Source organism: Naumovozyma castellii, chromosome 5 (assembly GCF_000237345.1).
Source record: "Naumovozyma castellii chromosome 5, complete genome".
NCBI lineage: Eukaryota > Fungi > Ascomycota > Saccharomycetes > Saccharomycetales > Saccharomycetaceae > Naumovozyma > Naumovozyma castellii.
Genome location: NC_016495.1, coordinates 269,259 through 281,967, shown reverse-complemented (window position 1 = coordinate 281,967; position 12,709 = coordinate 269,259). Strand labels below are relative to the sequence as shown.

General features: G+C 36.2%; 8 protein-coding genes across 8 annotated transcripts; 4 read left to right on the top strand and 4 right to left on the bottom strand.

The window, feature by feature from the left end:
* Nucleotides 1-84: 84 nt before the first annotated feature.
* On the top strand, nt 85-690 carry YRB1 (Ran GTPase-binding protein YRB1; the record flags this gene model as incomplete). Its single annotated transcript, XM_003676530.1, has 1 exon — nt 85-690. One exon carries the CDS (start codon nt 85-87, stop codon nt 688-690), a length of 606 nt encoding a protein of 201 aa, XP_003676578.1.
* Nucleotides 691-864: 174 nt separating this feature from the next.
* On the bottom strand, nt 865-2,232 carry GPI18 (GPI-anchor transamidase GPI18; the record flags this gene model as incomplete). The annotated part of the gene is made up of 1 exon (XM_003676529.1): nt 865-2,232. The coding sequence occupies one exon, from the start codon at nt 2,230-2,232 to the stop codon at nt 865-867; it is 1,368 nt and encodes a 455-aa protein (XP_003676577.1).
* A 450-nt stretch (nt 2,233-2,682) lies between these two features.
* NCAS0E01460 (uncharacterized protein) lies at nt 2,683-3,402 on the top strand (the record flags this gene model as incomplete). Its single annotated transcript, XM_003676528.1, has 1 exon — nt 2,683-3,402. One exon carries the CDS (start codon nt 2,683-2,685, stop codon nt 3,400-3,402), a length of 720 nt encoding a protein of 239 aa, XP_003676576.1.
* A 378-nt stretch (nt 3,403-3,780) lies between these two features.
* On the top strand, nt 3,781-5,265 carry UGA2 (succinate-semialdehyde dehydrogenase (NAD(P)(+)); the record flags this gene model as incomplete). The annotated part of the gene is made up of 1 exon (XM_003676527.1): nt 3,781-5,265. One exon carries the CDS (start codon nt 3,781-3,783, stop codon nt 5,263-5,265), a length of 1,485 nt encoding a protein of 494 aa, XP_003676575.1.
* Nucleotides 5,266-5,376: 111 nt separating this feature from the next.
* DSF2 (Dsf2p) lies at nt 5,377-7,374 on the bottom strand (the record flags this gene model as incomplete). Its single annotated transcript, XM_003676526.1, has 1 exon — nt 5,377-7,374. The coding sequence occupies one exon, from the start codon at nt 7,372-7,374 to the stop codon at nt 5,377-5,379; it is 1,998 nt and encodes a 665-aa protein (XP_003676574.1).
* A 297-nt stretch (nt 7,375-7,671) lies between these two features.
* On the bottom strand, nt 7,672-9,906 carry NCAS0E01430 (TCP11 family protein; the record flags this gene model as incomplete). Its single annotated transcript, XM_003676525.1, has 1 exon — nt 7,672-9,906. The coding sequence occupies one exon, from the start codon at nt 9,904-9,906 to the stop codon at nt 7,672-7,674; it is 2,235 nt and encodes a 744-aa protein (XP_003676573.1).
* Nucleotides 9,907-10,968: 1,062 nt separating this feature from the next.
* Nucleotides 10,969-11,280, bottom strand: HHF1 (histone H4; the record flags this gene model as incomplete). The annotated part of the gene is made up of 1 exon (XM_003676524.1): nt 10,969-11,280. The coding sequence occupies one exon, from the start codon at nt 11,278-11,280 to the stop codon at nt 10,969-10,971; it is 312 nt and encodes a 103-aa protein (XP_003676572.1).
* Nucleotides 11,281-11,832: 552 nt separating this feature from the next.
* Nucleotides 11,833-12,243, top strand: HHT1 (histone H3; the record flags this gene model as incomplete). The annotated part of the gene is made up of 1 exon (XM_003676523.1): nt 11,833-12,243. The coding sequence occupies one exon, from the start codon at nt 11,833-11,835 to the stop codon at nt 12,241-12,243; it is 411 nt and encodes a 136-aa protein (XP_003676571.1).
* Between the last annotated feature and the right edge of the window lie 466 nt (nt 12,244-12,709).

Sequence of the window (12,709 nt, the reverse complement as noted above, 5' to 3'; positions counted from 1 at the left end):
TTTCGATCAGATATTGAAATGACATCTTGACAATAGACAAAGAGAGCGTATATATCGAGCGGATCAATATAATATCGTTTAGTAATGTCTGAAAAAGCTGCTGCCAGTCCTGAAACTAGTGCCACTTCCACTGCTCCAAAGCCTCCAAGCTCTGCCGTCTTCTCCATGTTCGGTGGCAAGAAGGAGGAAAAGAAGGATGAAGAGAAAGAAGTAAAGAAGGATGAAGAAAAGAAGGAGAGTGCTGAAGCAGCTGCTGAAGAAGAATCTCCAGATATTCATTTTGAACCAATCGTTCATTTGGAAAAAGTGGACGTCAAGACTTTAGAAGAAAATGAAACCGTTTTATTCAAGGTAAGAGCTAAATTATTCAGATTCGATCCAGAAAATAAAGAATGGAAGGAAAGAGGTACCGGTGACTGTAAATTCTTACAAAATAAAGAAACAAAGAAAGTTAGAATCTTGATGAGAAGAGATAAGACTTTGAAGGTTTGTGCTAACCACATTATTGCTCCTGAATATGAATTGAAGGCTAATGTTGGGTCTGACAGATCTTGGGTTTATACATGTACTGCCGATGTTGCTGAAGGTCCCGCTGAAGCTTTTACTTTTGCCATCAGATTCGGTTCTAAGGAAAATGCTGATAAATTCAAGGAACAATTCGAAAAGGCTCAAGAAATAAACAAGAATTAAATGACCCACGCAACCTCAACTTAAATGAAAAGAAAGATTAAAGTCTGACTGTACTGTATACAACAGTTGAATAGAGAGATGTGTGTATGCAAATTAATATAATATAATCTATATACATATTAAAAAGAAAATAATAATAATAATAATAACCAAAAAGATTCAATTTTTAATTTATCATGCTGGAGGTAAGAAAAATGCAAAAAGTATAGTTTGTATGGGGACCCAAATAACTAACCAATATAAATATAATTTGACAATGGTATCATCTCCATTAAGTTGTTTGTGGTTTTTTTCACCATTTAGAGACCATCTTTTCACCAATCTGTCTGCAATGTACCATAAATGCAAGGGTAAGAATGAACAAACACGATTAATAATTTGGAAATGTGCAACTAACAAGATTATGAAACTGAAAGACAATGTGATAATACATGTAGCATAAAGATGTCTCATGGGATAAACTCGAAGGAAATAAACACATGAAATATTTAGGATAATAAAAGTTGGTAAGCCAATAATGAAATTTGGTAAATTATTCAAAGTCCAATATTGGAAAAGTCCCACATTCCAATACTTCTTTTGTATGAACTGATAAAGTGATTGTTTCGTTACAAACTTGAATAAGATATCCTGGCACCATCCACCATTATCGGGACAAAATTCATTAAAGGGAACCCAATATTGTTGTCTTACATATAAGCCACCCATTATGGAACCTGATATGATTGGAAACAGAATAATCTTATACCAATTTCTCTCCTTAGATCTTAATAAATGACAAAGATCATAAACATAATAGATTCCCAACAATAAACAATTTGACCTATTCAAACAAGCCAAACTGAAACAGAGGCAACTCCCAAAGGAATAAAGTGGCAATGAATACCAATCAAAAGTATATCCATATGATCCATTAGAGGGATAGTAAATTGAAGATTCTCTTAGAAACATTCCCAGAAAAGTACAAAATGATGATAATGGTTCCGAATACAAGCCAGTAAAAAACCCACTACCACTCGATAGTATGAATAATGTTGAACTTAACAGGGATAATTTCATAGCGGACCCACGAGAATAATGGATGCTTCCTTGAGTAAACGTTTTCCACGTTAGAAAAAATAGAATGACAGCAGAAAGATAAAATAATATGTTTTCCATGAGGACACCTACGTATAATGCTCGGTATAGTTCGATTGTCCCACTGTTGGATCTGGATATCAATCGAACTAATTGGATCCATATTAGTGAAAATGCCCATTCATGTTCGTATTCTGGCACATCTCGATCAGGCGAACCCACCATTCCCTTGATAAAATAAACTGCATCCCATGACAATAATTTGTTCCAAATATTTCTATTCCAAAATTTGTATTGATCCTGTGAATTTGTTAGCAATTCATCCAGAAGCAATTGAGTAGATGTGTCAAATTGATTAGATGGCGTTAAAAATATTAGTAGATATTGTAGGGTACGAACAACTAGGAAGATTCCTGTAATCCTAAGTAATGACCATTTGACTGTCCTGCATGGTGGACTCTCCATAATTGTACCTATCTGGTGTACTTTAATGGATTAACCAGAATTGTACACTGCAAAGTGAAAAATTCCAAAATTTTCCATTATTCACATTCAAATTTAAATTCCCTTGATGTTTGTATTAGGTAAGCGATGACTTTAATGTGGTTTATAATATACACCTTACACTGAAAGATTTGAAGATAATATATGGTATAATGAATATCTATTTGAGAACATAATCCAATCACCAACTTTTCTCACTAAACGATGTGCTTATAAATGCTCAAAGCCTGTCATTGTTGAAAAGACCTTTTTAGGGGAGAACGTTGAACAACGACAGACACAATATTGCAATATATGAAAAATACTTTCAAGTTTAATGATGTCTATAACGACCTCCAATTCTACAAAATGAGAAGAGACAACAAGAGTAATTGACAAGTTTTCCTGTTTGAGCTTCAACCGCTACAAGAAATGGCAGCTTTACCCACTGTAACTTCATCGGTTTCCTACGATTTGGGCAACTACACAACGAATGGTACCAATTCAACTGATAGTTTTTGTCAAGGACCCGGTAAATCCTTTATTTCCTGTTGGCTGTTGATGATGCTTGTAATAGTTGTTTTAATCGGTGAAAGTATATTTCATGATGATACTAGTACTGTTACAAAAGGCAGGAGTAACGATATTGAAGAACAAGTGGGTTCCTGTTCCACACAGAATTGTAATTCAGAGTATGTCGAGAGGTTTGAAATGCACAGTTTAGAGAATCTGAGTTACAACGAAGACGAGGATGGTGACCTCAGCACCGTACCTCCATATACTGAAAGAAGGGATAATGAGGATTTAGGATATGTCGATGGAAATGGAGTTTATTATGTTCGTTACGATGCATATCTCGATGAATTTATTAGATTGAGTGGTATTGGTCTCGAAGAAGAAGTATCTGGTGAATTAGCTGTCACTTTGAATAATGTTGAACCTGTTAGAAACTCCGAAAATGACAAATTCAGTCTGAGTTACGATGAGGAAGTAAAGGCATTATCTACAATGCTTAATGATTCACAAGAGGAGGAAAGTAACATTTTCCCAATCCAAGCAGAAACTGGTAGAATTGAAGATCTTGGCTCCAGTTATGAAATGCTCTCAGAAGATATGGCCACAGCGACACCCGTGGTTGATTATTCTGACTAGCGATAGACGTTTAAAAGAAAACAGCAATTACTTTCAAAGTTTATAAAAAAAGTACAATGTATTACACTATTTCATAATATAAATTACCGTAACAAAGACCCTTTTAATCAGTTTGTTGCTTGTTGTTGTTCTGCCAATAGATTGTGTGTGTCAGCTTATCGCGCATTGCAATCGGAGTTCAATCTCCCTTTATCGCATTCTGATAGCGTTTAGATAAAACACCTCAGGTCCAGAGTAAATATCAGATTTTATTCACGACCCTCAAGGAAGGTATAAAGAACCATTATTTAACACTCCATTGGATCTATTGACCTTTCTTAGCTAGACAAGAACTTTCTTAGACAAAAAAAAAATAGAACACACACGAATAGTAAAATAATGCCTTTTCCCAAGCCCGAGTTCCAAAACAACAACTTACTAAGAAACGGTTCCTTAATTAATGGGAACTGGATATCTGCTGCCAAAGAAACCTTTGATGTGACTGATCCAGCTTCAGGAAGCAAAATAGCTACTCTACCTGAACAAACGTCCTCTGATGTTGAGCAAGCCATCGATGCGGCAGCCAAGGCATTCAAGACTTATAAAAACACTACCCCAAGACAAAGAGCTCAATGGTTGAGAAACATGTTTAATTTAATGATGGAAAACTTGGAAGATTTAGCCAAATTGATATCTTGGGAAAATGGTAAAGCACTATCTGAATCACGCGGTGAAATTAAATATGCTGCTTCATTCTTTGAATGGTATGCTGAAGAGGCACCTCGTATATACGGCACTACTATTCAGACTGCAACTGCCTCTAATAGAGTATTTACCTTAAGACAACCTGTTGGGGTTTGTGGTATTATTTGCCCTTGGAACTTCCCAAGTGCAATGATTACCAGGAAAGTGGCTGCTGCCCTGACTGCAGGATGTACTGTGATTGTCAAGCCTGACTCACAGACCCCATTATCTGGATTAGCTTTAGGTTATTTGTTGGAAGAGGCCGGTTTCCCTGAAGGTGTCTGTAATGTCATTCTTTCACATAAGAATACACCAGCATGTGGTCTTACGTTATGTGAATCTCCCGTAGTCAAAAAGATTTCCTTCACTGGATCTACCAGTGTAGGGAAGATATTAATGAAACAATCTGCTTCCACTTTAAAGAAGTTATCCTTTGAATTAGGTGGTAACGCTCCCGTTATTGTATTTGAAGACGCAGATTTGGAAGTGGCTGTTGAGCAGACTATTGCGTCCAAATTTAGAGGATTGGGTCAAACTTGCGTTTGTTCAAATAGAATATATGTACATTCCTCCATTATTGATAAGTTTGCAGAATTAGTAGCTGCAAAAGTTAGGAAGTTTACAATTGGTCCTGGTTTATCAGATGGTGTCACCCATGGTTGTATCATTAACGGGAAGGCTATTGAAAAAGTGGAAAGTCACGTAAATGATGCAATTACAAAGGGTGCCCAAATAATTGAAAAGGGTGGGTTGATTCCAAGCTTAGGACCCAATTTTTATGCCCCTGTGGTATTATCTCATGTTACAAAAGACGCATTGGTGGCTAAGGAGGAAACATTTGGTCCTCTGTGCCCAATTTTCTCATTCGATACTTTGGAAGAAGTTATTGGGTATGCAAATGATACTGAATTTGGATTAGCTGCTTACATTTTCTCCAAAGATATTGATACTGTTTATACTGCTGCAGAAGCTTTAGAAGCAGGAATGGTTTCTTGCAATACTGGTATCTTCTCTGATTGTGCTATGCCATTTGGTGGGGTTAAGGAGTCTGGGTTTGGAAGAGAAGGTTCCCTTCATGGAATTGAAGATTATACGGTTCTTAAATCGGTCACCATTGGAGGTTTACCTGAAAGATTGTAATATTTTTTTTCATATGAAATTAAATTTGAATATATATTGTTTGTGTATATGTATAAAACATTAGTATTACAAGAGTTCTTTAATTATTTTACTGGTAGACCTTGCGGTTTATTAGACCAAAATTGTTTGTTCCTTCCTCAACAATAATGCATTCATATATTTCTCTCTGTAAATCCAATCAGAACCAATTAATGTAGCACCTCTCTTATGAGCGAGTCTAAACCACGATGCGGCTCTTATTAGATCTTTCTTTCTTGAATTTGATTTCTTGGACCATATCGTTCCACTCAAGCACATGGAATCAATGTGTCCCAATGATGCAGCTTTTTCCAAATATTTAAGTCCTTTCAACTCATCCACATAGGGAACACCAAACCCTTTTAAATAAATCATCCCACATTCATATAATGCCGGTGCTGTAGGTTGTGGTACAACATCAGGTATTAGATCGTTCAATTCTAAATTAATAGGATCAATATTAACATCAAATATTTCCAATTTGACGTTATTTATCCCAGTGGATGCCATAATATACCTGAATGATTCTGCATAATTTTTTGGAACACCACATCCATATCTCAATGCTAGTCCGTACAATAAGAAAGCAGTTTTATCTCCCGTTAGGCAGGCCTTTCTTAATTTTTCTGCAGACTCTCTTAATTTACCCTCATGTCTCATCGTTATAGCAGATCGTATGGAGTCCATTATGGGTGGTTTTCTATTTTGATATGCTGGGAACTGTTGTTCTTGCAATTTTATTTGTTTATCATGAGCCAGATCTAATGACATTGATCTTCTTGCATGCGGTCTTTGGTTTGTTGAGGGTGGGAGAGATCTTTCCTTAAATGGATGATACGTTCTTGTGGCTAATTTCTCATGCTTTTGATTTCCATTTGGGCTTTGAAGATCAGATAATGATCTGTAATGTGTTGGAGTATTTTCCACTGATGAAGGTGGTTTTGCATTGGTTGTTGATGAATTTTCGCCAAAATGGAAAACTGGATTCGGAGTTAGGATATACTTGCTCATTCCTGTGGAAGATGACATGGAAGGAATGGAAGAATGTGATGCATTGGAGAGTTTTAACGTGCTATTAGTGGACATTGGTGAATCATTAACATTAGATGGTTGGTCATTTTTATGTTTAGTCTTGGAGCTCTTGAATAAATTCTTCAAGGATGAAAGTGAACTTTTTTTCTTATGGGTCTTATATGAAGGTGAAGGTGGATTTGATGATACTTCTTTGGCTAATATACGATCTGGACCCGACAGTATTATTGTCTGTTGAGATTTGCCACGGGGAGATGATGAATCTGAATTTGGTGTTAATCTCTCTGGTGAAGAATCGCTATCAAAAGTAGATTGTGTCTTGGGTTTCAATAATTGACTTGTCTCTGAAAATATTGTATTGGTACTATTAGTGCTATCGTTCCTATTAACATTATTTTTAATGGGTGAATTGGAAGACAAATTCAATTGTTGAAGATTTTTGGGAAGTTCATTAGAATTCCGCGTTTCACTCACTAAATGAATCAGCTGATCATTATCCAACCTATATTTCTCGAAATTCACTAGCTCATTATCATTACTATCATTAGGATAACTTACCCCATCATCTACATCTTCAGTATTATCTTCCTCCACGATATAGGAAAATCTTGATTTCGGAACAAAATGTTGTTCCACTCTTGCAGCCAACGTCTTATCCTTAACAACCAACTCCTCCCCTCTGAGAAATGGTTTCAAATTACCAGCATTCGCGTCTCTTTGACTTGACAGCAAATTCCTACTTCTCAAAGATGGGAACCCTGAGGCTGGCATGCAAATGACGTTCCCCGTGGACGACGTAGGTCTAAAACTGCTTTGTAATTTCCTATTTCTATCCTCCTCCTCCTTTAGGGCCTCCTCCAATAGTAATTCTTCATCGGGACTTAGATCCAATTTATCTAGTAGTCGTTCCGACGTGGCGATGGAATCGAACGACAGGAGACTATATGTGGTGGTCCTTCGTGACACAGTTTCTGAGTTGGAAGATGATGAGGAAGACCTGTTTTGTCTTATGGGTCCATCTAATGGCGATGAGCTTCTTGAGTTGAATGAATTGTTCATTTTCTATTAATAGACCGATGGAATTTCGATGAGATCGGGTCTGATGAGAGGCAGTAAATAGTTATTCTTTTAAGTTCTTGAGCAGAGTTGATGATGAAGGATACCTGCTCTCGAGAAGGTTTGCAGATTGTTGGTTGCAACTTTTTCGTTTTATTTACGGTACGTATGTGAAGTATGTGTTTTGATTTTCTCGTACGCGAAGAAAATATCAGGCAACAGTTCCCCGCGACGCGTCAAGGAAGAATCTATTATTATGTAATGTTGAATATATAATGTAATGGTAATTAAGTTATGGATTCATTGATTCATTAGGCAGGTACCTCTGGCTGCTAAGAAGTATTGGGTCCCAAATACACTCCATTGGAAGTTAGCAATGGCTTGGACGTATGCAAGGACCTTTTCATACTGTTTCTTTTCAAAAGTTTCAAAAATCACGTTACGTGGATCCATTATTATCTTTGTAATCTTACCATCTTCTGGTTCTTCATTGAAACTGTAAAGAAAATCGTCTACTATGGATCCATAGTCGTCACATTGAGATCTTTTGAATATTTCCAATTCCAAACTGTCGAATAATTTCTTTTCTAAAATTGTGTAAATCTTACTTGCAGGATCAAATTGGGTCGTTAGCCATGAATTAGCAAATTGAACATCCTCTTCTCTGAGACAATCAGAAGAAGAAGATGAGGATGATGAGGATGATGACAAAGGTGGATTTACTGTTTGTTGGTCTCTTATTGTCTTACAAATATGTGTTGCAATCCAAGATGTGTTCTTTGTCCATTTAGAATGACCATATTGATCCGTAATAATTATTTCCAATTCATTCATTAATTTATCCATATTATTCTTTGATAATAAATTTTCCTTTAATTTATCATTTAAATTTTCATCTTTGGAGATCATTAGTTTATAAAGTAATTTACAAATGTAATGACAAATTAAATGTCTTACATCAACACGTAATGACATTAATCTTGAATGATCAAAATATAATGCACCTGGGAATTTTTCCACAATTTGACAACATGATAGAAGGTTAATGGTACATCTAATAAAAGCTCTATAGATAAATTTGGCCCTTATATTGCCAAATGTTATTTTCACTGGTGGATCTAATTTTAGTATTGCATCTTGAAACCATGCTAAGGATGATGTTAAATGAGGATCTTCATTTTCAAAAAGAACAGTAAAGTATTGTTTTTCAAATTCAATGGTATTTTCCAATAATGTTGGTCTTAGTAATTTTAATTCATGATTGGCAATATCTAATTTCATTAATTCTAGTGTATGGAAAGTTAATTTTAATGCATCAATAAATTTTGATACAGAATTTGATACATGTGCCATTTTAAAAGTTTCTTCAATGGTTTCCAAAAATGGATCTCTTATTGGTGCACAAATTTGTCTAAGAATATTTGTTAAACATGTGGCAAAATCCACTGCATCAAATGCACCAGCATAAATTTCTTGTACTAGTAAAGTTGGATCTAAATACTGTTGTAATATGACAGCATATGATTGAATATCATATTTCCAATTCGGTATTATAGTTAATATGGTATCCTTTAAAGTATCAAATAGTAAGAATAATAAAGATTGGTTATTAGAATGAATATTTGGGATATGATTATGATGGATTTGATTTTTTTTATTATTATTACGAGTATTAATTATTAGTTCCGTTTTAATTAAATCCCAATATGCATCAGTTCTTGCCTTTCTCTTGGAACCATATTTATCATCATAATTTTGTTTAAATTTTAAAGATGGATCAAAAATTATATCATGTCTCAATTGAGCATTTGTAATCATATCTTTCAAATCCAATTCTCTTAAGAAACTTGGATTAATTGGTGGCAAAAGTAGATGATTTTTCGGTTGTGGTCTCAAGGGAGGTTCCATAATGGTTCCAATATTTTTCTTTACTTTAAGATTTGATAAATCAGTGGGTTGCATAAATTTCGTATTTGTTCCCGATAATGGTATTAAAGTCAAATCAGTTTGCTTTTGTATATGTTTTTTCTCCTTACGTCGAAATATAAGATTTTTTCCCTGAGGGTTAATATTATTATTATTTCTTAAAGAACCGAGTCTCTTCACATGATTATAGTTCTTGGGAGCATACCCTAGCGGTGGATGGGTATGATGCAATATGGAAGGTAACGATAGCGATCTTCTCCTTCTTATCTTGTTATTAAAATTTGTCGTAGCCTTCATAGCGTTATTCTCCTGTTCATGATGTTGTTTCTCATCCGGTGTATTTGGAATGATAGAGTCCCCAGTATTGAGGTTTGTTTCCTCAGAAGAAGAAGAGGGATCCATCGCCGTTGACGTTGATGTAGCGGCAGCAGCAGCAGCAGCGGCAGAGGAAGTATCTTGCTTCATAGTAGTAGTGGAAGTAGAAGTCTGTTGTGCAGCGGCGACTTTCCACGGGTTCAAATGAGGGGCGGTGTCCTTAGGAGCCTTCTCTGAGAGTTGAGTCAGATCATTGCTGGAGGAAGAGTTCGCTATATGCTCCAAGTTATCCATCTTGCAGCAACTATTCTTGTATGGAAGTGATGTGGTATGCTAAGATATATTTTATTTGAATAAATGCACAGGAGGGAGGTGGCAGCTAGTGTATTGTGTTGTATTGTATTGAAGCAGTAACCTGTTCGGTTGTCTAGCCAGTGGAGGTAGCAGTGAGTGAGACAGCCAAAGAGATATGGATAGATATATCAGGGATCAACGAGAAGGAACCAGGTTATTGCCATTACCAGTAATTTGTGGTGGGATGGCAGCCAATGAACGAGACAGCGGTTGCTGCAGGGAAGGAATGCGCTGTAGATGGGATAGAGGAACAAATCCCGGCACAGCGCGCTCCTTACATGGCGCCTGCTCACCCGCCCCCCCACACACGTGCTGGGTCGGGGTTTTGCTGCAGGCGGTGTGAGTGCGATACAGTGATGGCAGAGTGTGGTGAGGTGCCGATGAGATGGCCTATGGGTACATATGGTGTGTGGTAGTGGTAGAGTCGGAATTTAGGTTTATTATTTTTTTATTTATTATTTCTTTGTTCTGGTAAGATATTTTTCAATCATTTAAAATTAATATGTTAAGAATATCTGACATGATAATATAAACAAAAAATTAAACGTCCCAAATTTGGTGCTAGTCACTAAATTTTAAGGTATATTACAGTACAGAACATGGTGCTTTTATTTTGGGTCTACTGCATGTTTATTACTCGCTTTCGCTGCCGTCCTGTCTTAAAACATGTTAGAATGCCAGGCAGCTCCGGAACTAATTATTATGTAGAACATTAGAATAAAATTACAATAGATGTTGGGAACCAAACAGATCTATTAATGATCTCCAAAATAAGATTGAAGAATCTAAGGCGAACGTTTAACCAAACATGAAAGAAAAAAAGACCCTAAAAATTGTAACATTAAACGTTAGACTATACAATGATAGTTAATTAGATAGATAGATACCCTTAAAAAATAAAATATTATAAAACCCGCTTGTTAAAATATAATATACAAAGAAGAATAATGAATAGTTGATTTGATTGATTGATTGATTGTGTCTGTGTAAGGTTCGATCCGATTAACCACCGAAACCATACAAAGTTCTACCTTGTCTCTTCAAAGCATAGACAACATCTAGAGAAGTAACAGTCTTTCTCTTAGCATGTTCAGTGTATGTGACAGCGTCTCTAATGACGGATTCCAAGAAGGATTTTAGAACAGCTCTAACTTCTTCGTAAATTAAACCGGAGATACGCTTGACACCACCTCTTCTGGCTAATCTTCTGATAGCTGGCTTAGTGATACCTTGAATGTTATCTCTTAGAATCTTTCTGTGACGCTTAGCACCACCTTTACCCAAACCTTTACCACCTTTACCTCTACCGGACATTGTTGTATTATATTATGTGTGTGTTTTTGATTAGCTTACTTGCTTGTTCCCCTTTATAAGGGAATAGATCTAACTGGGAAAAACAAGAACGGGTAAAGTGTCTCCTTTTTATATCCAAACGACAGGGAGGGAATGAAAACTCAACAAACAAACAAACAACCCACTGCCCATACATTTTCCCTCAATTCCGTTCTCTCATTTTCTCGTCTCAATTATGGTGCGAAGTTGCCAGCACGGGTTCCCCCATACAAAGAGCGAAAATATTGACACGGGCCTCGCTCTCGTTCCGGGATTTTCACGTTTGGCCATACTTAACGCGTTCCCACATTTTCGCACTTGTATACTATTTTCCCCGGCCTGAAAATTATCTTCTCCTGTTATCGTTTCCTTGGTGGGTGGATATCGTCTCCTTTTTCTTTGGTGCCCATTCCTCGTCAAAACAACAAGGTCACGTATATAAACGCCCCCGTTTTCTTCTTTCCTTGTAATATACTTTCCCTCTTTCTCTCTTTCTCTTACATACAATAAATACAGCATACACACACAACAACAATGGCCAGAACCAAGCAAACAGCAAGAAAGTCCACTGGTGGTAAAGCACCAAGAAAGCAACTAGCCTCCAAGGCTGCTAGAAAATCCGCCCCATCTACCGGTGGTGTCAAGAAGCCTCACAGATATAAGCCAGGTACCGTTGCCTTGAGAGAAATTAGAAGATTTCAAAAATCTACTGAACTTTTGATCAGAAAATTACCATTCCAAAGATTAGTTAGAGAAATCGCTCAAGATTTCAAGACCGATTTGAGATTCCAATCTTCTGCTATCGGTGCCCTACAGGAATCCGTCGAAGCTTACTTGGTTTCCCTATTCGAAGATACTAATTTGGCTGCCATTCACGCTAAGCGTGTTACTATCCAAAAGAAGGATATTAAATTGGCTAGAAGATTAAGAGGTGAAAGATCATGATTTATTCATTCACTCATCACCTTGTCTAATTTTAATTTTAATTCTTCCCTTCATATCATATTTTATGGCTGGGACGGGCTCAGCTCATAAGTTGTATAATAATATTATTTACTCTTCATACGTACTAAATTTTACATTCTAATAATATATCTCTTTAACGTCATTTAACTGGGTTCGTGCTGCGATGTTTGCAGTAAATAAGATGGCAAGAACAAATACATTGCATTATAGTTATAAACTGAAATACTAATAGTTGTATGTATTAATTAAACCCATAATCGTTTTACTTCTCATCTCTCATTCATTTCTTAACTTAGTATCATCAGTACCTACAACAAAATCTTGAACATATGATGGGCAAATAACTTTCAGTTCCATAGCTGGTTTGGTTGTTCAATAATGAAAGCTCTTTTCTAATCTAGCCACTCTCTGTTAAACTGTTTAAGTCCATATACAGTTTTCTGTG